At 40.7% G+C, this 22,472-nt stretch overlaps 1 protein-coding gene across 1 annotated transcript in view; it reads right to left on the bottom strand.

Annotated features, from left to right (window-relative positions):
- Positions 1 to 22,472, bottom strand: part of LOC307040942 (neural-cadherin-like) — a gene marked incomplete at its 5' end in the record, with an annotated part of 110,639 nt that overhangs the window by 74,115 nt on the left and 14,052 nt on the right. The window contains one exon of the mRNA XM_079684173.1: positions 6,134 to 6,331. Coding sequence (XP_079540299.1) covers positions 6,134 to 6,331 — 198 coding nt within the window. The remainder of the gene's footprint in view (positions 1 to 6,133; positions 6,332 to 22,472) is intronic.

The raw sequence follows: 22,472 nt of genomic DNA, 5'->3' as shown, positions 1-22,472 counted from the left end.
ATGTTATTATTTCACAAAACAAGTTGGACAACTAAAATAAATTATTTTAAAAAATATTTTATAATTTTTTTTTTTTTTTTTTTCTTCTTTGGGCCAGTTCAAATGGTGAGGTGCAGAGAGGTGGAGGGCCGGTCAAAGGGGCGTGGCGGGCCGTATGCGGCCCGCGGGCCGTAGTCTGGGGAACCCTGCTGTAGTTAATCCATAGGTTAATATCCAATGTGACTGTGTCACCTTTGAAATGTTCTGATAATCTAAAAGCAATAAAACTGCAATTCCGTTTTCAAATATCAGGGCAGGGATATAGAGAACCGCAGTGACGCGTCGTAAAACCCAGAAGTAAACTTCTTCCGGTTCCTTCGCGAAAAACCAATGCAAATTCTCCATAGGATTTTGGAAAATAGCTCGAAATAAGGTCTGTGGTTGACACACATTTAAGAGAGGGATCACGTTTTGTTCAGCCGGATAATCTCCACATGTCAACCCTACTTTTATAATTTTTGAATCATAAATCTAGTCGCCAAAAGCGAAATGCTAACGTTATGCTATAAACGAACTACAAGCCAGTACAGCAGCAGGCTCGCACGACTTCAACGTCACGCCAACTTAAGATCGTTTCAACTGACTTGCACTGAAACTGCACTTTGAACACTTTAAATATATTAACATTTTAAACTGTATACCCCGGTTATCTAGGCCCATTTTGTTTAATGTATACCACGTTTATCTAGGCCCTTTTTGTTTTATGTATACATGTCACACTGTGGGAAACGATATTTCAATATTTCTGGATGTATAACACATGTAGAATTTTTGACAATAAAGCTGAATTTGACTTTCGCGTGCTTGCATATTTTAACAAAGCTTTTCATTTTAGCCACACTGAATTTAACTAGAAGTCATGGCTGTGTCAATTACCAGTCTGATATCGTTTTACAAAGATGACAAGAAGAGTGTAGATAGAGGAGAGAACCACTACAAGTCAGGACACGTTACAGTGCAGCCTAGATGAAGGTGTGCTTACCGGTGTTGTCAGGGCTAGCATGAGGGACAAGGTTTATAGTGTCGGTGAGTAGTGATAGCAAGAGTACCGTTAACCTTTTAAGACCGAGTTAATTTATTCACATTAATTCCCATCAACAAATCAATTGTATGTGTCACATGAAATCTTTATTAGGCAAGGCAAGGCAAGTTTATTTATATAGCACTTTTCAACACAAGGCAATTCAAAGTGCTTTACAAAAAATGAAAGACATTAAGAAAATGGCATTTAAAATCAGTCATTAAAAAGAAAAGCTAATAAAATAAACATTAAAAGAAGAAATACATGGATAAAAGTTACAGTGCAGTCTAAGATATTAATAGTTCAATTAAAAGCAGCGACAAAAAGAAAAGTCTTCAGCCTGGATTTAAAAGTAGTAAGAGTTGCAGCGGACCTGCAGGTTCCTGGGAGTTTGTTCCAGATATTTGGAGCATAATAACTGTACGCTGCTTTACCATGTTTAGTTCTGACTCTGGGGACAGAAAGCTGACCAGTCCCTGAAGACCTGAGAGATCTGGATGGTTCATCATTTAGCAGGAGGTCAGAAATGCATTTTGGTCCTAAACCATTCAGTGCTTTATAAACAGCAGCAGTATTTTTGAAATATATTCTTTGACACACAGGAAGCCAGTGTAAAGACTTCAGAACAGGAGTGATGTGATCCACTTTCTTAGTGTTAGTGAGGACTCGAGTAGCGGTGTTCTGAATCAGCTGCAGCTTTCTAATAGATTTTTTAGTGAGACCTGTGAAGACACCATTGCAGTAGTCCAGTCTACTGAAGATAAAAGCATGGACACGTTTTTCCAAATCCTGCTGTGACATTAGTCTTTTAATCCTAGATATGTTCTTTAGGTGATAGTAAGCTGATTTAGTAACTGTTTTAATGTGACTGTTGAAACCAATAACTAATTTAACCCGCTGACAAGAGAGCCCACCTCCGAAGATCGTGACTGGCTGAGGGACAGACTCGGGGGCAGGTTCTCAGGAATTTCTTGGCTTCTCTCCCCCAAGCCAGAAGAGGAACACTACAGCTTGGAAACCCTTACTGTTCCTGAAATTATCAAATCTGTGGGGCATCAGGGACCTGAGGCAATTGTGGCAAGCATGGCATTGTCTGAAGAGCAACAGAGGGCAATTCAGGTGGCTACCACTGGTCAGCGAACCAACCCAAACTGGCATTTGTTCAGGAAAGGAAGGTTGACTGCCAGCAACTTTGGAGCTGTCCTGAGGTCAAAGCGTGTGACTGCTTCCTTTATTGCCAGGGTGCTAGGGCAACAACAGGCCCTTGATGGTGTTTTGTCTGTACAGTGGGGGACTATGAATGAATGTGAGGGCGTCAGGGCATTCACCACTGCAACTCAGATGCAGGTCCATGAGTCAGATTTGTGGCTCTCCCTATCAGGATTGTTGGGGGCATCTCCAGATGGTCTGGTAGGGTCTTCCGCTGTGCTGGAGGTAAAGTGTCCCTACGGAGCCAGGGAAATAACAATTAGTGAAGCATTGCAAATCAAAGGCTTCTTTGTCAGTAAGGAAGGAGAAACATTCAGCCTGCGTGAGGAACATCCTTACTGGCACCAAGTGTAACGTCAGCTTCACCTCACTGCAAGGAAGAAGAAATACAAAAATTGTGAATTGTTTTTAATTTACATTTACTCGCCTTTGCAATGTTGTGGTTGTTAGAGTGTTAGGTTTCCTGTCAGCTCGTCTGTTGGGAAGATATAAAATATAGTTTCATGGAAGTCACACCGTCACATATACTGTAAGAGCATTAAGACATACAGTACATAGGCTAAAACAAAACATCTAAAGATATAACCTTGCACTTTGATAAGTCTCGTGAACATTTTCACTATTTTGACATTTTTATAGATGAAAATTGAACTAAAGAAATAAATGGTAGATTAATCCATGTTGAAAATAGGTGTCAGCTGCTACACTAATTATAATAGTTATATTTCTTAATTAATTAAGATAAGATATTACTGTATTGATCCCAATTTGGGAAATGTTTCTGTTGCAGCAGCATAACAAGAAAAACAAAATATAAGTTATTATATATACAAAAGTATGTGAGGGATGGAATATTAAATTGAATATAAATGTAAAATGTACATGTGATTTTACGTCCAAGAGAAGCTATGGAGCAGAGAGTTCTCTGCCAGCCTGAGGTGATTTGTTATTAGTTCAATATGTCAAACTGATTTCCCTGACTACAATCTTTAGTTACATGGTGAAACGTTATGCTGCTTGTACTAATAAGACTTATCATATAAGCCACACAGGTTTTAATAGGATGTATTCATTATCTTTACTTATGTTGCGGTCTTTTCAGCAGCGCCATCTCTATAACGGCGATACAGTCACTACCCATTATTTACATTTCACCGTGACATGGACAAAAATGTAACGTCAGCTTACCTCATGGCACGAATCCAGACTCTCCTTTGGAAAACATTGGCCGGGAAACGACAGAACAAGCACGTTTCATGCGAAGACCTGTGGCTGCAACCCGGAGCAAAGCAACAAACCATTGCGTAGCTAACTAGTAGCGCTAGCTTTAGCTAACGTTAGCCAACGAAACGAACTGCCGAGTAAAATTGGAAAACACTGGTAATTAATTATTCTATAATTTGTAAAACTACGGTGTTAAAAACGACAATTTCAAAAATACAGATTCTAATGGTCAGATATAGATATACAGATACTAAAGATAGGCAGGTATTTGCTTTCAAGCAGAACACAGGGGAAAACAAACTTAGCGGGAGTGTTTACGTGTTCGGCGTAATGACGTACAACGGCCTCGACAATTTCTGTAGTCCTATTCAGCCATTCGGTAACAACCATCGTTTTTCAGACACGTAAACTCTTCAAAAATCCCCAGTGGGGTCACTGCTGATGTATTTAATGTCGTAGAACAAAACGTCAATTACCTCTTAAATTTGTGTCAACCACAGACCTTATTTCGAGCTATTTTCCAAAACCCTATGGAAAAAATGCATCGCTTTTTGAGGAAGGAACCGGAAGTGCTAAAAATGCTAACTTACTTCCGGGTTTTACGACGCGTCACTGCGGTTCTCTATTCCTATGCTCTGTAGCAAGCTTGCATGCGCAAAGACGCCACCTTTTTTTTTTAACATGAGTGTGTGCGGGACGACTTCCCTTCGATTATATTGACTCTAACGGTCAGGAAGAGATGTCAGATGTCAAAATCGAGCAAGGAGGGCCAGAGATAAGGAAAATCCACCCAAATGGCCCCAGAAGAGTTTTTATTTTGCTAAATCTGTCTAAAAAATTCAAATATCACTTGTTTTGCATCAATCTTGACACAGGGTACTTATTATATGTTGTACTTTGGATTCCTAAAGCTTTTAGTCTACTAACCCACCATCCAAGGTTAGTTTTCACTATAAGTACAACATATCTTTTGGACGGACACTATCATTTACAGTTTTTTACCATGGTCAATCTGAATTTTCTTTAAAATAAAAAACATCTATATTGATTCTGACTTTTCTTCATCCAACTTACAGGTTTATCATTACTTTGAGAAAAAAGATTATTAATTTAACCCTTTTAGAAGGGAAGATATGGTCATTTGTTCTGGGAATGTCATTTTCGAGCCTGAAACCTGAAAAACAGGCTTGGGGCTTAACAGGTCAGCTGGTCTTATGTTTGTGACCCCTCGCTGTTGTTTCAATGTTTTCAAAATGCAATAACGTGCTTTAACCACTAGGCGGTGCATGTTAAAAAACCAGTGGTGTAGTTAATAAAACATAATAATATCAAACATAATATGACAGACAGAACGGTAAAGGAAAATACAGTTTCAGTCTCTCGACTTGAAGCTTATGCATTGTACCATGAACCTGTATAGACCTGTAACAGTCAACTGCATGAGGAGTCGGAAAGGTAGTAAATAATATTTTCAAAAACTACAAAAAAATCCCATTCTATCAGCTGTGCACCATTATGGTGTAAATATAACCTATATACCAATTGGATCAAATATAAAAGTCAGCCGAATTAGTGTTTATACTGTAAGGAGACGTATTCTGTGAAAAGAAATGGAAGATGTTGTTTAGTTGCTGATATATTTATGATCCACGTCACGTATTCAGTTTTGGCGCATACCTCAAATCATCTTCGTAATATCTATCAAAGTATAGATCCTACATATCGGCTGGACGTGGATTCTAAAAGTAAAATATACACTTCTCGCTAGAAATCTAATCAAAAAGCTTTTTAATGGCCAAACTATCATACAATTTAGGATTTTACAGAGAGGGTTATTTGTGAATAAACGACCATCTGTAACGTTTGCATTCAACGGGAGCACTCAAGGGCAAAAACTTTAAAACGTAATTATAGGATGTATTAAGCGCTTGAACAAACAACATATTTGGTCGTAATAAGGGCCTGAACAATCGGCCTATTTGGTCGTATGAGTTGGAGGACTTGTTGTATTATAGACCATAGCTACCTTTTGGTAATTGTGGTTAAACACACATAAGTAGATATGTGTGATGGACTTATGTTAGTGAAAGGGAAATCGGTAGTGTTTTGTAAAGCCCCACTGGCAAGATTAGCCCCCCCCCCCCCCCCCCCATCTCTGACATGCTAAAAAATCTCTATCCCCTCAACCACCAGGGGGTCTACTTCTCTGGCAGCATTCCAACAACCCACTGTGTGCGTTTGTGTTAGTGAGTGCATGTGTGCATGCTTCTTTGTATGAAACAGAGAGAAGCAGACAGATAGACAAGAGTGCATGATAAGTGCATAAGCAAATGTGTGAGGGCCTGTGGCTGTGTGTGCATATGTGGGAGAGAGAGAAAGAGAGAGAGGGACGGAGATACAGAGGTGGATAGAGGCAGGGTGACAGAGAGACAGAGAAACTAATGGACACCTAAAGAGTGCATGAATGCATGAATGAATGTGTGAATGCCTCAGGCTGTCTTTCTGAGCCACTGTGCTGGTGTTTGCTGGTTGTATTTATTTCCAAGGGTCCATAGCTGGCCAGCATATTAACAGCCTGTTTGAATGCATCCTATACATCTCATTGGTGTGTGAGTGTTTGTGTGTAAAGTAGAAACTTACCATCCGACAAAAAGTATTCCACCTCTCCGCTTTTGCCCTCATCCCCATCGAGAGCCTGGAGCTGATAGACAAACGTTCCCGCGGGGGCCTCTGGAGACACCACGGCCAGGTATGGGTACGGCTTCATATTCCACTCAGGGACGTTGTCGTTGACATCAGTGATCTTCAGCTTCACCTTGTTCAGGTACCAGTCTGGGCCTGGGGGATAGTGGAGAGATAGTGACGGAGCTGTGGTTACTGAAAGTGACAGCTGTCATGTAACTGTTTGTGTAGAGTGGAAAAAAGCAGCCAGGGGAATCCGAGGAACCGACTAGCAGCGAGTCAACTGAGGGTAAAGGTATGCCAGTTATAAATGATTCCCAGTAGATGGCAAAACATAATGCCGAAGGATTAGAATATCTCTCAGTCATTCTTGTAACTGCAATGTGGAACTGATACCTGTACCGTCTCGATTCAGTTCAGAGTTTTTGGTCAATTACCAAACTATCTTTGCACTGCATGTAGGCAGGGGTAGACTTGGACTAAAAATCATCCCGGGAATCTCGACCGGCCCAGTACTAATTTGTCAATGGAGGGGAGGGTGGGGGGTTCTAGTGACTTTTGTCAATATGTTTCAGTTTTTGTAGTGTATTGGTCTTTTTCAAGATTTTTCATTTATTCATTATATATTCTATTGTGTATTGCTTGGAGGGGGGGGGGGGGGGGGCACCAAATCATAATCTCGCCTAGGGCACCAAAATGTCTAGGACCGGCCCTGGCCCAGGGACACAACAACATGCTGACTGCAGTGGGATTTGAACCTGTGCTCCCCTGATCGAAAAACCAACGCACCAGTCCACAGCGCCACACACATCTACAGCATACTTGTCAACCCTCCCGATTTTCGCGGGAGACTCCCGATTTCATTGCCCTCTCCCGGTTCCCTCCCGGGGTCATATTTCTCCCGCATTTCTCACGATTTCTGACAAAATCAGATTTACTCAGTAATGTTTCCACTCTGACTTTAATACAGCTACACCATTGTTTGGTTTCCATGGTAGCACGTCTCTTTAGTAGCGCGCGCAACTGAAAGTCTGAGAGGGTGAGGCAGAAAACAGAACAACAATCGACAACTACTCTACTCTCTGCTCAATCCTTTCCTGCCCACACATATGCTCCATCAAGGATGGTGCTACAGGCCGCAAGGCATTGCACTTAGAACTACAATATAAGCATGTTAATGTTAATCTAACAGCTACGGCGAAATGCTTGATAGGAAACGACTCGCTGGTATCTCGAGCTGAGTGCTCATTGGTGGTTTTTACCCCGTGCTGCTGATGAAGCTCTCCATTAGCTCGGCAAAAGTTTGTTGTTGTTTTGTGTCAGTTTTATGTCGCCACTTCCATTCACATTTTTCATCATTGTTCCACAATGTTTATCCTCATGAAATTAATATCTATATATGTTATACTATACTTGCACTGCTTACCGTTTTCATACTTTATATATCTTAGCATATTCATACACACTATTCATACTGCTCACAGGCTGCTGTGTATATCTAGTGTATTCATACCCCTCACTGTTTATTCATCATTCAATTCATTCTTTATTTTATCCTGTAGATTGTGTACTGTGGTGACCACCTATTTAACCACTGGGACACAATTCAAACTAGGAACTACAGTTGCGGTTATTGTTCCCACACGGACATGTTATGGGTTACCTATATATAGTGTGTGCCCTCTTGGCTCTCTCTCTTGTCGACCCGGGCTGCGACCCGACAACATGTCCCTTGCAGCTTGTTAATAAATTACTATTTCTGCACCTTCCTTGCACCGCCTCTGACTCCATATCCTCGGCACTACAGTACATTACTTTTCACTTTACTGCTTGTTGCACTCCTGTTTGGAAGCTAAACTGCATTTCGTTGTCTCAGTACCTGTAATATGTGCAATAACAATAAAGTTGAATCTAATCTTGAGCAGGAACAAATGTATTTACTTAGTACATATCTGACATTAACGATTAAACGTTAACGTGTGCATTCTTTATAAATGCAAACCGAGTCAAGCCAACTCCGGAGGTGGCGGTATGCACCTTAAAGTGGTTTGCGATCCGCCAAAAAACCGAGAGAAGAAGAAGGCGAAGTAGAAGAAGAAGAAGCCGACTCGGAGGGTTATGTCCAGAAAGGATCCGTCTAGTGTAAATATGACGTCTCGTAACTCTCGTTGTAATCGGAGCGGCTCGGAAACACATCTACAGCAGTAACATGATGCAACATACACATTAATGAAGCAGCAATATTAATAGAGAAACATCAGACATAATAAAACACTGCAAGGGAACATTTTATTGCACCAGGAGCTATCTTGGGACTTTTACTGCGACAACGTTGACTTGCCTGTGAATACAAAATAAACCATAGTGTTGGTGATCTACAGTGTTGTCATTCTTCTTTGAACACCAGCAAGACCGCTTTTCAACAATCACACTCCCTGTCATTGACATAAATAGATAGTTTAGCTTCTCACGATCATTTGCTGTGGCCAACTGATGTTAACGATCCTAACTGAAAGGCTGCCTGCCAAACGTAAACATTCAGCCACGTGACATTCAGCCAAACTCTCGCGAGAGTTTTACACAAGACGGATCCTTTCTAGCCATAACCGACTCGGAGCTGTCCGACTTCAGGCGAGCATTTTGAGACCTCCCCCGGCTGCGATCGGCTATTCTCGTCTACTTTCGAGGCGAGCCGCAACGCGTCTCAAACAAGCTTAATAGCAGCAAGCTTTGGGACGGCCTCCCCTCTCTCTGGCAGAAACAGGAAATGCCGTAACTGTATCTAACAACGGTTTCAAATCAGCATCTCTTTGACAAAAAATGTAAATTAATAACTCAAATAAAACTCCAAACATCTTTAATTGTGCTGTTTTAGTTTTAAACCTGATGTTTATAAGCTTAGCATAGTTTTTGCAACAGTCTGTAAATATATACAACTTTATAATAAAATACACACATTTACCTTGTTCTAGACTAAACACAGGTATGATCCTAAGTTAAAAACATATGAGGTTATCATGAGGTTGTTAACATCGCAGTTTATCAGTGGATGTTTACTGGAACTACTTGTAAATAGCGTGTTTCCTGACCGGACACACACAGCGTGACTCCGGTCAGGTAGAGACCGGTCTCAAGTCAGCACCGCTGCAGACTCGTTGTTTGAGGGCTTGATAGCCCACTCCCCCTCCACACCGCTCCACACTCGTTGCTTTGGAACAGCCCTCAATATGGCGGACCCTCCGCGTGAACGCGCAAACAGATGGGTAGGGTGTAGGGGTCGGTTTGGGAATGGGCCAAAGCTTCCCAAACCTTTCAGCGATTCATGCCGGATATGTACAGCGTAGGGCACTGAAGAACGATGCTGTTCCTACTTTGTTTGGACCAGTGGGAGATTCGGGTACAAAACCTGCAAGTATTCATTGTTGTTTGTGTATTTATGATGTTTAAAACAAACAAGGTATCTCCCACGACTGTTTAAATGGGTAAACGTTTTTCGGGCTACTAAGTTGAGAAATGCTCTCCGCAGACCCATTCTCACAGCGTTATAAACCTTTTTCTTACTCAATATCAAGCCACACTTATTGTTTTTCCTTCGGCTGTGAGTGTTTGCTCAGGATGAATTTCGCTTGTTCTCGCTGTATCGCCGAGAGGCTCGTTGTTGCGATCTGCTGCGAGGAGTGGACAGGTTTCCGCTCCTCGCAGCAGATCGCAACAACGAGCCTCTTGACGTCCCGACAAATCAGAGCATACTGGGCTCACAGGGAGGGGGGGGGGGCAGGAGCTCTAACAAGCCGTTTAGGACAGAGAGTGAATACACATACTTTACAGAGATGCTGTATGAGAAACCAATGTGAGTTTGGAAACTTTCACAATATAAATCTATTCTAGTAGACCTCAACAATGTAATTCTGATCAGTAGAAATGGCCATGACATGGGACCTTTAAGCAAAACATTCTTAAGATAATTTGACTTTTTAGATGAAAAATAAGAATTGTTGTTAAAATTCCTTTTTTGCAGTGCTGGGCTCCCACTCAGCCATCCACACATTCAGGATCCCATGGGAGAGAGACTCAGCCACAGTCTCATCTACAGAGTCTGTGTAAAGCTACCTTGATCTTCCCACAGGGGCCTAGGGATGATGCCTCGTGGCTGCAGGCATTTTGTCGCCTGCACACTGCCTCACTGGAGTGAATAAGAAGATTCCAGGAATCTAATTACCAACTCGCTCACTCTGAGTCAGGGCAGACAGCAAGACTGCACAGCAGCGCCCAAAGAGAAGCGGTATAATACTGCGTTGCAGCCTCTGACATTAGCTTAGCATGCCTTTTTCTGGAGCTCAGGCTAGGGGATCATTATCTGCATTAGGTACAGTGACAAAATATGGAAACAATGTGCACCAAAAACTCTCCTGACTGTGACACAGGCCAGATCTAGGGCACTTTCTGCATAGACTCTATTCTTGCAAAGTAGAGCATGCCACAGGATTGTGAGCTACAGTAAGACACCATTTTTTGCAAATATTGGCTGTGATCTGGTGTCAGCGTGGCATGAAGGAATGTCAGAAGAGCTGCCAACCAGTTCAGTAGGCTGCGATCCACATAGGCCACCTGCCTTACCCAGAGGAGGAGAGGCCCCTGCCAGGACAAACACACGTATATGAACACAATCGCAAAGATTTGACATGTAGGCAAGTCGTCTTGTCACAACCAGACACATGCTTGCACCCTTGACGAAGCTGACATATGTAAGTGTCTTTCTTTCCCCTCCCTTTCTCCAACTAACAAACACCCGTGCACACTTACGCACAGAGGTGAGCTACCTAAGGGCTGAAAGTAACTATGGATTTGAAATCCCATTATGTAAAAGCTCTCCTGTGTGTGACCACAGGCTATATATGCACTTTGTAATCCAGAGCAAAAGCAGCAGGAGTTTACTGTGCCTAGTTAGGGCGGACACGCAGCAGATGTGTTGTTGTTGTTGTAGTAAACAGTTCAACTTTACTTGTTTTCCGATTATTATGTAACATAGTGTCTCTTCGAAGTCAATTATAGTAAGCATTGGCAATGAGCGGTACATGCAAGCTGAAAAATGATATAAAGTCTTTAAACTGTATGAATTGCTATAATAAATCTTTTACAGCACCTACGGTATGCGCTCACATGAGTTGGAAAGTATAAAACAGATGCTGAGATCCCAATTCCCATTTCCTTTTTTAACTAGCTTACAGTTGAAGATGCATTTTCATGGGAAATACAATGTGTTGCACTCCAGACTAGCTCTGGAGTGTTCACAACTGAAACACAATAGCTATAAAGTGTGTGACAGCTCCTAAAAGGATTGTTAGAGGGATAATAACGGAGGGAGGAAGAAGCTAGAGGAGAGAATTAATCTAGCTTTCTGCTCAGGCTTTAAAGTTGCTCTGCGCAGAGAAAACTTCTGACTCGGATCTGACGACGCTTGGTTGTGGATAAATAGCCAACTGTATAGTGGGGGCACGGAAACTAATCAATGTTTAGATGCTATCTCCTAAAATGTCGACAGCGGCAGTTTATGCAATTTAAGCCAGATCATCCTGCCCTGTAAGAGGGAACAATCCTCCCGTGATGAATAATGAGAAAGGATAAAGATTCTTTAGGCACTTAATCAAAAAAGAAATCAGCTCTAGCACTTAATATTTAGTTGACGATCAAGTCTTTGCGGGGAGCAGTGCCAGACACATTCCTTGCCTCCTGCTTGTTGGTGTCTTTCCCATCCATGTCTCTGTGGTAATGGTGGTGATGATTTTACAAGACTCCATCTAATTAGCTTGTTACAGAGAGACTAATCAGAGCCAAGGCAGATAATTAGAGCCTATCAGCTCTGGAATGATAATGAAGAATGTACTATGTGTGTAAGTGTGTGCGCGTGTGTTTGTGCGGCAAAACACGGGCAAGTGGGAGTGCACGCTGCACTGCAAACGTGTGTGATTTCTCTCTGATCTGGTGAGTAAAGTGCGGGCCCGTCTGAGAGCGATGCCCCATGAGCAGCAAGTCGACACAAACTGCCCCACCTTGGCAAGACAAAACATTTGATCAAATAACCGAGGCAAAAGGCTCACGGGCTGCACTGGATTTTATTCAGTCAAATTTGCTTTCTCCTCGCTCAGTATGATGAAAAGCAGGCCTATAAAGTATCCCAAAATCCCATAAGGATAATAGCACCATAACAAAAACACAAAAAAAAGTGGATGACAGGGTTGCACCAAAGCTAAGTTACTACAATGAAGTGTGTGTGTGTGTGTGTGTGTGTGTGTGTGTGTGTGTGTGTGTGTGTGTGTGTGTGTGTGTGTGTGTGTGTGTGTGTGTGTGTGTGTGTGTGTGTGTGTGTGTGTGTGTGTGTGTGTGTGTGTGTGTGTGTGTGTGTGTGTGTGTGTGTGTGTGTGTGTGTGTGTGTGTGTGTGTGTGTGTGTGACTGTGTGTGACTGTGTGTGACTGTGTGTGCAAGCCTGCCTGTTGATGTTTCTTGCCGTTAATCCTCTCCTTGGGAAGTTGCTATATAAAGCAGCTAAGTGGCTTGCCGGTTTGAGAGAAAAAAATGAAAAGTTGTCTCAAGTGCTTCAATGCACATGTACACTGCCCACAGTACAAGGACAGTGAGTATGTGTGGGAAGGGGATGAGAGGGAAAAGAGTGAAGGAGGGAGGCGCAGATACAGAAACACAAATATCTACAGGGGAAGAGGCAGGCGGCGTGGAGGATGGAGTATTGTGTGATGCTTAGCAGAGAACGTAAAATAACATGCCAAAGACGAGAGCATAAGGAAGCAAACAAAAAGATGCATCCATGTTGGGAGAGAAATCTCCCAGTAGCAGACAAAAGGAGAAGAAAATTAAGATATAGAACAAACGGTGTAATTAATGTCAGAGGGTCTTCTAATGGACCCCTGGATCCTCCTACGTCTAATGAGGGAAGAAATTAGGATACAAATATTTCTGTGTGGAATAAAAAAAAACTGCGTCTGCAAGCATAATTATCAATGGCCCGTGCGAGACGTGGAATTTCAGAGGCGCTTCCCTGGCAGCGAATGAATGGAAAGTGAATATCAGCTCAATAGGGGAGTAATAAGGTACATTAACCAAATGTTTGCAGTGTTAAGGAGGCTCTATTCTAAGCCGCCCACCCCCCAGCTCTGTGCTTAAAGCAGAGTGTGAAGCCGTCAGCAGGAGATCAACACGCTAAAAGCACCAGGGACAGAAATCTATTAACTCTGGGATCCCGACACCACACACTGGACTCTGCGGCTCAGAATAGCTGACACACTTGGAGACACACATTCAGGCTTTTTCAACACAGAACAATCGCAAATGGTAGACGTCTTTAAATTCGGCACATTGCTTACTCCAAATCCGCGTCTATGCAGAAAACCCCCATAACAATGTTTGATAAAGCAGCCAGTGAGCGTCTTTTGTTAACTGCAAACAATTTGCAACAATATTCCTTTGTGGTACACATTACATCTGTAGTTAATTAAAAAAGGTCCTGTGTATATATGTAAAACAAAAACATCGCTTCAGTTTACTAATGGAGTGTTTAGAGGCTACTAAACAGGCCCTGTTACACAACATCAACAATCATTTTCAAAATGGCCACCAAGACATCTAAGAAGAAGCAAATTGGATGTTGGTACTGACTTTTTCTAGAGTACTTCTACATTTACTTGAATACAATTGGAGCTTACAGGTAACCTTCAGAGCTTAATCAGAAATATTTATTTTAAATTAACACGTCACCATGCAGTTTTGTAATTCGTGCCACTTATCTCTACAGCATTTCCCTGTATTGTTTTTAATATCTTTCTCTGTTTTAGTGAGTTGTTGTTTCGTTCGGCTCATTTGATGTGCTTCTTTTTGTTATATATTTCACAAAATTATGTTAGCTTAGTTTCATTTCCTATTTGTTATTGTTTGGGGAGCTACATATTTGCGTTTCCTCAATTTGAATCCAGTTCCTCTTCACAAATACGTGTAAATATTGTCTGTGTAATTGATGTATTGTCCTTGCACACAGGCATTCACACTGGTGGAGTCCCATGGACTTTAGTCTAAACTGAGGACCCCCACCCCCACACTGTACTAGTGACTCGCCAGCTGTTGTACAGCAACAGCAGGGAGAAAGCAACGGATGGTAAAATAGAACAATGCATGTACAGGTAAATGCATGACTCACCAAAACAATAGATAGCAAAGCCCTAAATTGGCTCTAGAGAGTCAAGTAGAAAACAGAAAAGACCCACACAGCAGTAATTATTCCAGGAGTACAGCTAGGGCCTAAACTGTAATATTAATAATAATGTTAGAGGTTACTTCAGTGAAGATGTTCAGTTTCTCTTAAAATCAGAGATGTATGCTGCAGTCCCCCTGCATGACCCTGAACAGGATAAGTGGTTGGATGTACAAGATAGTGCCGACAGCTGTAGTCTCTTTTCTGGTGGGTTCATGTTTTTGTAGTTCTGCCAAAATAAGTACAAAAGTTATTCAATCCCTTTTGTTTAATTGCTTTGAGCAGAGGAACATGTGCCCTATTCACTCGCATAAAAGAGGAGGATTTAGAGCGAAGCAAGTGTTCAATGGAGATATACTGGCACTGCCCTTCAGGGAGACGGAATATGAGTTAGCTGAAATGTTTTAAAGTCGATTTTAAACAACTATGGCGAATGATTTATTTGTATGGCATATGCATTTGGCTTCACATGTTCAAAATGACTTAATCTGACAAATGATCATATATGTTTTATTCCGTCGACTCCTTTACATGCACAGTGATACATATAATGGAACAATGAAAGTAGCTTGAAAAAAACGACAAAAAAGGTAAAGAAAATGGAAAAATCAATGACTGATTCCCATCCCCACTACAAAATTGTTGTTTTTTAAACAAGAGAAAATAAATATTGAGCCACAATTCCCTAGTGATACTTAATGCGTGCTGCTTTCCATAGCCACCGACAAGGACAGATAACCAGACGCACATTATCAACGAGAGCCTGCATTATACTCTTATTTTCTTTGGGTTCCTCCACCCAAGGCTTTAAACCCCGTAAGACTGCAGACAATGCCTTCACACAGTCACTCTGATTCATAAAAGACCCCACATGCCAAAGCATTCAGTCGGAAAAAAGAAACTCAGGCAAAAACTGAAAAATCACACTGTTACTTATTTTATACCGGAGTTTTGTATAAAATATGCAGCCGTAGACTGTAGTTATTAAAGTGAGAACATGCTGTTGTCCAGCCTGGTTAGGGTTTGGCTATGAAGAACATGGTAGAACATGGTTTTATATTTTTAAGGCTTTCAGTACTTCAATAATATGTGTTATTTAATTATGTATCACGCAGTGAACTCTAAAACAGGAGTAAACACTGTAACCACTGCCGTAATGTTTGATTGAATGAAGACAAACTCTGAGGCAACAGATACTGTCTCATTAAGTGAGAGTGAAGTCTATTTTTTCAGGAATGCAGGTTTTATTCATTGGCCAATTGTAACCTTCACTGAACATTTGCAGCCACTAGACGACTTTACTGCTACACCTTTGTAACTGCCCGATCGCCTTCACCTGTCTAAAACAAGTTGGGAATTACCTCAAGGTTCTCCAACATAAGTTATAAATGTGGAACAAAAGATTATGGGCAGATGGATTCCTTACAATTCAACCTTAGCCGTGAACAGACAGACACATTTTTTGTATATTTTGACTTGAGCAGGAAAACCACAGGTATTACAACAACAAGCATAACATCAATGTCAACATCCATTAAGCGAAACTGGCTCACATAAATGGGATGCGGCCATCATTAACGTTACTGTGCTTTTCCTGCTTTGAAAAATCACAATGGCAGCATTGAAAAAGCCTTTTTTTTTAAAGAACACATAAAGGTAGGGTGCATCTCCTCTGACTTTGAGATTGGGCCATATAAAGCTTGTAAATTAGGTAAATTGCTGAAGCAAAATGCCGACCAGAAATCATTTCAACGTGAAGTGACGGAAAAGCAGAGAGCGAAAATACACCCATGACAGGAACCTAGTCACTTTCAAAATGACTCATCAAACCCCTGCTGGCCATAAAGATGAGCCCATCCGAAGTAATCAAAATGTCATGTCTGTACTGAAAATCAGGCCTTCTTCCTTTTTTCTCTGTGGGGCCAGCAATTTTTCTATGTCTGTTATGTACCAAAATGTGTGTATTTTTAAAACTGTATTCTCTCTGAATTTTTTTATTTCCACTAAGGGAAGTTTAGTTTTTTGTTAAAATTCAAATTGTGCATGTATCAAATGATCAAATGAAACAGACTAAAATCAAAACATAAACTTTCTTTTAAGCATTTAACTCCCTGTTACATTTAAGTGCTATTAAAATGTCATTGACACACACACACACACACACACACACACACATCCATATGTTTGTTCTACATAACACTTCTATTCACCGTTCTGTATGGATGTTGCTCTACAGTATGGTATACAAACAGGGGATGATCCGCTATTATGCCCACATTGTATGGTATGCAAAGTAATATATTCACTGGTGTCAGTCTGAGCCTTCATGGAGCCCTGTGGGATGTCTGATCAATTAGCAGACAGGGTCGTTGAATGGTGCAGCACGAAAGGGAGTTTTGAGAGCCAAAAATATCTGGAAGCAATAACTGAGTCATAAGGATTGATCAGGAACCACACCGCCCCTCTTCACATATTTATTTACGTTTATTTTGTGATATGACAGAGAAGAAATCTTTTAAGCCTTTGAGATAAAGTTTTAAAACATGTACTCAGTGTTTCTTATGTACACTTTTCACATATGCGATTAACACATAAGAGAGGAGAGAATTACTTTTAAGTCAATAGCTGTCAATGGAGCCAATTTTCCATCTCCAAATAAAACATTTGGCTTGCTCTTAAAAGGAATGTGATTCATGCTTAAATGGATCTTTTTAGTCATGTTGTTATAATCGTCATGCAGCAAAGTCAACGCATAAAGGACTCAGCGTCATGAGAAGAGTCATGGTTACGTTCATTGTCATGGTTCTTTAAGTTGTCCTACATATAAAAAGGAAACCTTGATATTTCTATTTGACACTGAATACATGTGTTGTGTCTGAAGGCATTTGCTGTTTTCTCAGAAACACTTTGAAGAGCTGTATGGAAGACAAACTCTGTGAAACTTTTACATAAGCTACCACACAAGGTTCTGTAGATGAGTATGAAAAACATTCCTAGCTTTGCTTTCACACAAGGGATAACATTAACTTTGACAAATTGGCCTCAAGGTACAAGCTTTATGTATTTGTGATCACCTTACTGTCGTGACATCTGGCTTTGTAGCACCTCGCCCCACATTAACCTTGGCTACAGTATGTCGCAATAAAGAGAAGTGATAATTACACACTCCAGGCTCAAAAATAACATTTGTAAATATGGATGAGCAAAGGAATTATATAAAATGTTTTAAATAAAAAACAATTTCATATTTGACTGAATAATAAAACAGAACAGTACTTAACATGGCCTGCCAAATACGTGTGCCAGCAGTATCTTCCTACTATCTTGTTCGCAAAAATAATTGAAAAATGGCATCGTTTGCATCCATGGCGAAATGTCAAGAATGGTGATCGACCGAGCGTATATATTGAGTTTTACATCCAACACTAATTAGAATATGTGGATGAGTATAGATGAAGGAAAGAAGACTTGTCCTGCCAACAATGGAGACGGATCAGAAAGCCCTTCACTGATCTGACTGCCAATACATACAATTAATACAAACAACTCCTTATAGAAATATGTTTTTTCTTTTGTATTAAACAAACAAAAAATATGTGTATCTAATATAACTGTGTTTTAAATGTGTAACTTAAGGGAACATTTAAAAAATAATATGTTGGCAACCACCTGTATTAATGTATCAGATTCTATGATCATTGCATGTTAAAGAGCTCCTGATCTGCTTGAAGGGGTGCTCCCTCTCCTGTAGTGTGTTCTATAGGTTTCTGTGCATGTAAATGGTCTGCAAAAGGCTAAAATCCCAAAGTTCTAACAGAAGTAGTTTCTCTCTCCCCGCCTGAAACGCCTCGATTGGACCTCCGTAACATAGTGACAGTCACGCTGCTATTGGCTAGCAATCCAACACAAAATACTGAAAACCTGAAAATGAGCATGATATGTCCTCTTTAAATCTTCTAGCATTAGCTACAGCAGTAAAACAGGATCAATGTAATTGAGTAAAATGTCAAAAATATTTATGTAAATGAAATACTAAAGTAAAATACAAGTATTTCAATGTTCAGTAAATATTTTTGGTTACTTTCTGCCAGGTTACAGAGTCTTGACAAGATTTTTGGCATCCAGGGCTGATTCTGAGGATCTCATATGACACTGAACCAAATTGTCCCAGTTTAATCATAAGCACAAACTGAAAGGATTTGAACTGAACAGATGGATTCAAGTCAAATGTCTCTTCTTTGTAGAGAAAAAATAAACCTATTGTCGAACACCACCATAGAGAATCCACAATGATTGAGTTTAACATAAACAAGAAAAACCTCTAGAGGGTAAAAATGACACGCACTATTATAATAGAGGGTATGCATTGACGTCAGTTTTTCCAGTAATTCAACTGACTCACCCCCTTAGAAGGCCAAAGTTATAAGTGGAATAAAGTGCGTTACTGGAAGTAATACAAAATAAACATTTAGTTGTATCGCTTGGCTCTTTTCTGTCTGCCAGGAGAGAGGGAACCAACAGGACGTCAAACTTGTAACAGGCAGGGCCGAGGTCTCACTGTTTGTTGGGTGGAAGGTAGACAGGACAGGTCTTAATACTTCCATCAGTAGGCTAACATTTATTTGGCCAGGCTAACGTTTTTTCCCAATCTTTGCGCTAAGCTAACACTGTTTTAAACACAACTCCGACCTTCAGCATGCCTGCAAAGAGATCATGTTGATATTGATATTCTTATCTGGCTTTGTCTCCAGGCAGCATCGCATACTAATTCCCCACCAACTGTCACAGTGTTCATCTAATTGTGTCAAGTTGGACAATACCAATGTAAACAAACTATCAGCAAGACCAACAGTAGAGCGTACACTTCCCTATTAAGACCCACACAACAGGAGTATCAGTAACACATAAAACAGGACTAATAGTCCATTCACCGTTTCAGCTAATGCTAAATACACCATCAAAGCCAACAGGCCCAGTGCTCCCAACAAATCAATATTAGTCCTGCGGCATAATGAGGGCAGTAACAGGTTGACTGTTCAAAGATAATTAGGTTTTTCAGTTGGGTCCTAAAAGAAGACTCAATGCTGCAGTATACATTTTTTATAAGGTAAATGTTTTCCAATCCCTGCTTTAAAATGCTTGGTTGTCTTTTATCTCTTATCTAGACTTTTAAACTGTACATTTGTTGTAACATAGTGAGATTGAGAGTTAAAAGCTTGCTAACAGCGGGTGCAAACAGCCCATTTGTTGGGGGAGAAGAAAGGATCTTCAGGCTAAAATTGATTGGAAGGCAACATAAGAAGCTTAAATATGCGTTCCTTAAATGCCACAGAGGTTGGTTTTCTTTGAGCTTTTGATAGGCAGGGGAAGGCAAATAAACAAATGATTACTTTTATTTTTTAGTACAGGTGATTGACATTGTGTGGGATTTCTTGCTTCTGCTCAAATAAAACTAGGGAGAAATCACCATCCACAGGTATAAGGCTACATTTGCATAAGCACTACATTAGTAGTCAAGTGTTGTATCTTCACGACTATCTGTGATATCACACATAATTAGATCGGGCTCTGAAGTATGCTCTCTATTCTCAAATCTGTGATGGAACAATGTCGCTGCTATCCAAACAGACACTTAGTGTAGTAATAATATGCACTCAAGCATACGTACTGTACAATACATTGCACACAGCCAGCGTTCCTCCCATTGACCCACTGAAAATAACATGGATGTGCCACAGCCCGTATGCCCACCCTGTTGCACACTGTAAAGCACAGACCGGTCATTTGGAAAGGTGGCACGAAGAGAGAAAATAACATATCATTCCAGTGCTCACCTCTCTGCACTGCCTGTATCCCATAGGACAGCAACATTTTAAAGTTATTTTATTGATTTAAAAGCTCTAAATGAAATGGCCCCCTCACAAATAGCAGAATATCTGTCATACTACACTCTAGTGCTGACCGATAAGCATATTTTCACGGCCATCGTGATATGAACATGTGTGATAAACACATTGCTGCCTGAAACGAATAAGAACAATATTTTTATTTTTGGGATGGTAAGCGAAACCGGATTTTGAAATGGCTCCAGGGCTAAAGAGCATGATATTTATTACCAAGCCGCATCCCTGCTCTGTGTGATGCTCCTCCACCTACACAAATACTCAAACACAGACACACATACACAGAAGCAGCAGAGCAGAGCAGTTAAGGTGACTCAACTTGACAAACAACTTTGTTCACTACTGTAAGCAACTGCAATAAAGCCTTTGTAAGTATTAAGTCAATAACTACTATCACAACTAAACTAACTTGAAGCTAATGGGGGATTGTGACAAGCTAACAATAGATTTCTATGCTGTGTAACTTAGTTTTACACTTAGAGTTTGGCCAATTTCTCGCACACTTGTATGAAGTACTGGCTTGAACAAAGCAGCCCCCCCTCCCTGTGATTCAGTGCTTGCAGCGGTACCTGCAGGCACTGAATCACATCAGAGGAGGACAGAGGACCAGACAAATTTCTGATACTGACTGATGTCTGTGTTCCTCCTTCTTTCTAAACTTCTCTCGGGATAATAAATTACTTTATTGACATTTTTAGATTGTTTCCACTGAGATATTAATGAGTCTGTATAGTGACTTTGCTGTTGTGAAACATTGCTGTCGCTGCTCCAGAAACAACATTTAGGCAAGTTATTTAGGAAGTGTTCGACATGAACAAAGGAAATGCATATTGAGTATGCAAACTTTAATGTTGTTATTTATCCCAAGTCATTGTCATCCCAATATTGAACAATGTTGTCACACATCAGAGATCTTTCTCATGTGATTCAGACCTACAGAATCTGGGCCAAAGGTTCTTTACTTTAGGGACACCAAAGAAGTTCCCTGGGGATTGCCAGTTGGATGTGAAACAAATACCAACCTTGTGGCTTTTATATTACTATTGTCTTTACTTTTCCTTAGAATAGATTTGTTTAATAAATTAGTGATACATCTATGATCCAAGAGGGGGGTAGTCACAAACAGCAACCTGATTATTTTAAGGGTGTCGTGACTGGAAAAGATTGAGAACTGCTGCTCTGGACTATTAACACATCCAAGGAATAAAAGCTAAATTGCTGAAGCAGCGTTTAGCGCCTTTACCCCAAAACTATGGAAAACACTACCACTGCATATCTGACAATCAGAGTCTGTAAGTGACTTCAAGAAAAGCACATTCTTTAACTTCTCTCAGATCAAGAACCTGGTCTATGATCAGACTCCTTACCTAGCTTATTTATGCTCTGCTCGTTTTGATCCTGACTTTATGTTCGTACATCGGTTTCATCCTCTTATTGTTTTTGTCATGTTTTATTGCTTTCCATTATGTATGTTTTTCTTTGTTATTGTTTTGTTTTCCCCTGTGAAGCAACATGATCTGCATGTTATGAAAGGTGTTATATAAATACTATTTATTAATATTATTGTATCGTTTCAAAATGCAATATTCAAGTGTAGTCTCTCAGAAAGAGGTATACAAGGTTTGTGCCATGTGAGCTTTCATTTGTTCCTGCCTGTAGCAGGGAACATGTAGAGGTGTGTTTTCTACAATTGAACACATCACATGGGTGCATTTTAAGTGTTACATGTATGTACTCTCTGCACAAGGATTTGTTCGGAGACATCAGAGCAGGGCCGGCTCTAGCCAATTTGCTGCCCTAGGCCAGATTTTAGCTTTTTGTTTACATAAATTGTGACCAAAACGTTTGAGACCCACTGAGATAAGTTAGACTAAAGTGAACTATCTAAACACTCAGAGAGTCCTTTACCTCACTGAGCCTCTCAGTCTGACAGGAGAGCTCTCCTCCACCCTGGTTGTAGAAACATCTACTTCTTATATCCGTTAGAGCAGCTAGCACCAGATTCTAATAACAACAGCACCGGTACCGGTGCGCCCTCTCTCTTGCTCGCTCACACGCTCAATTCGCACTTTGGCTGTGAACTGCGGGCGCCTAACAAGCCAACATCCCCCACTTTCCTCACTTACAGCGCCCATT

Source organism: Notothenia rossii (assembly GCF_949606895.1).
Source record: "Notothenia rossii genome assembly, chromosome: 5".
In the NCBI taxonomy this organism is placed as follows: domain Eukaryota; kingdom Metazoa; phylum Chordata; class Actinopteri; order Perciformes; family Nototheniidae; genus Notothenia; species Notothenia rossii.
The sequence above is the reverse complement of the archived record's forward strand: the minus strand, read 5'-3'. Positions and strand labels throughout refer to the sequence as shown.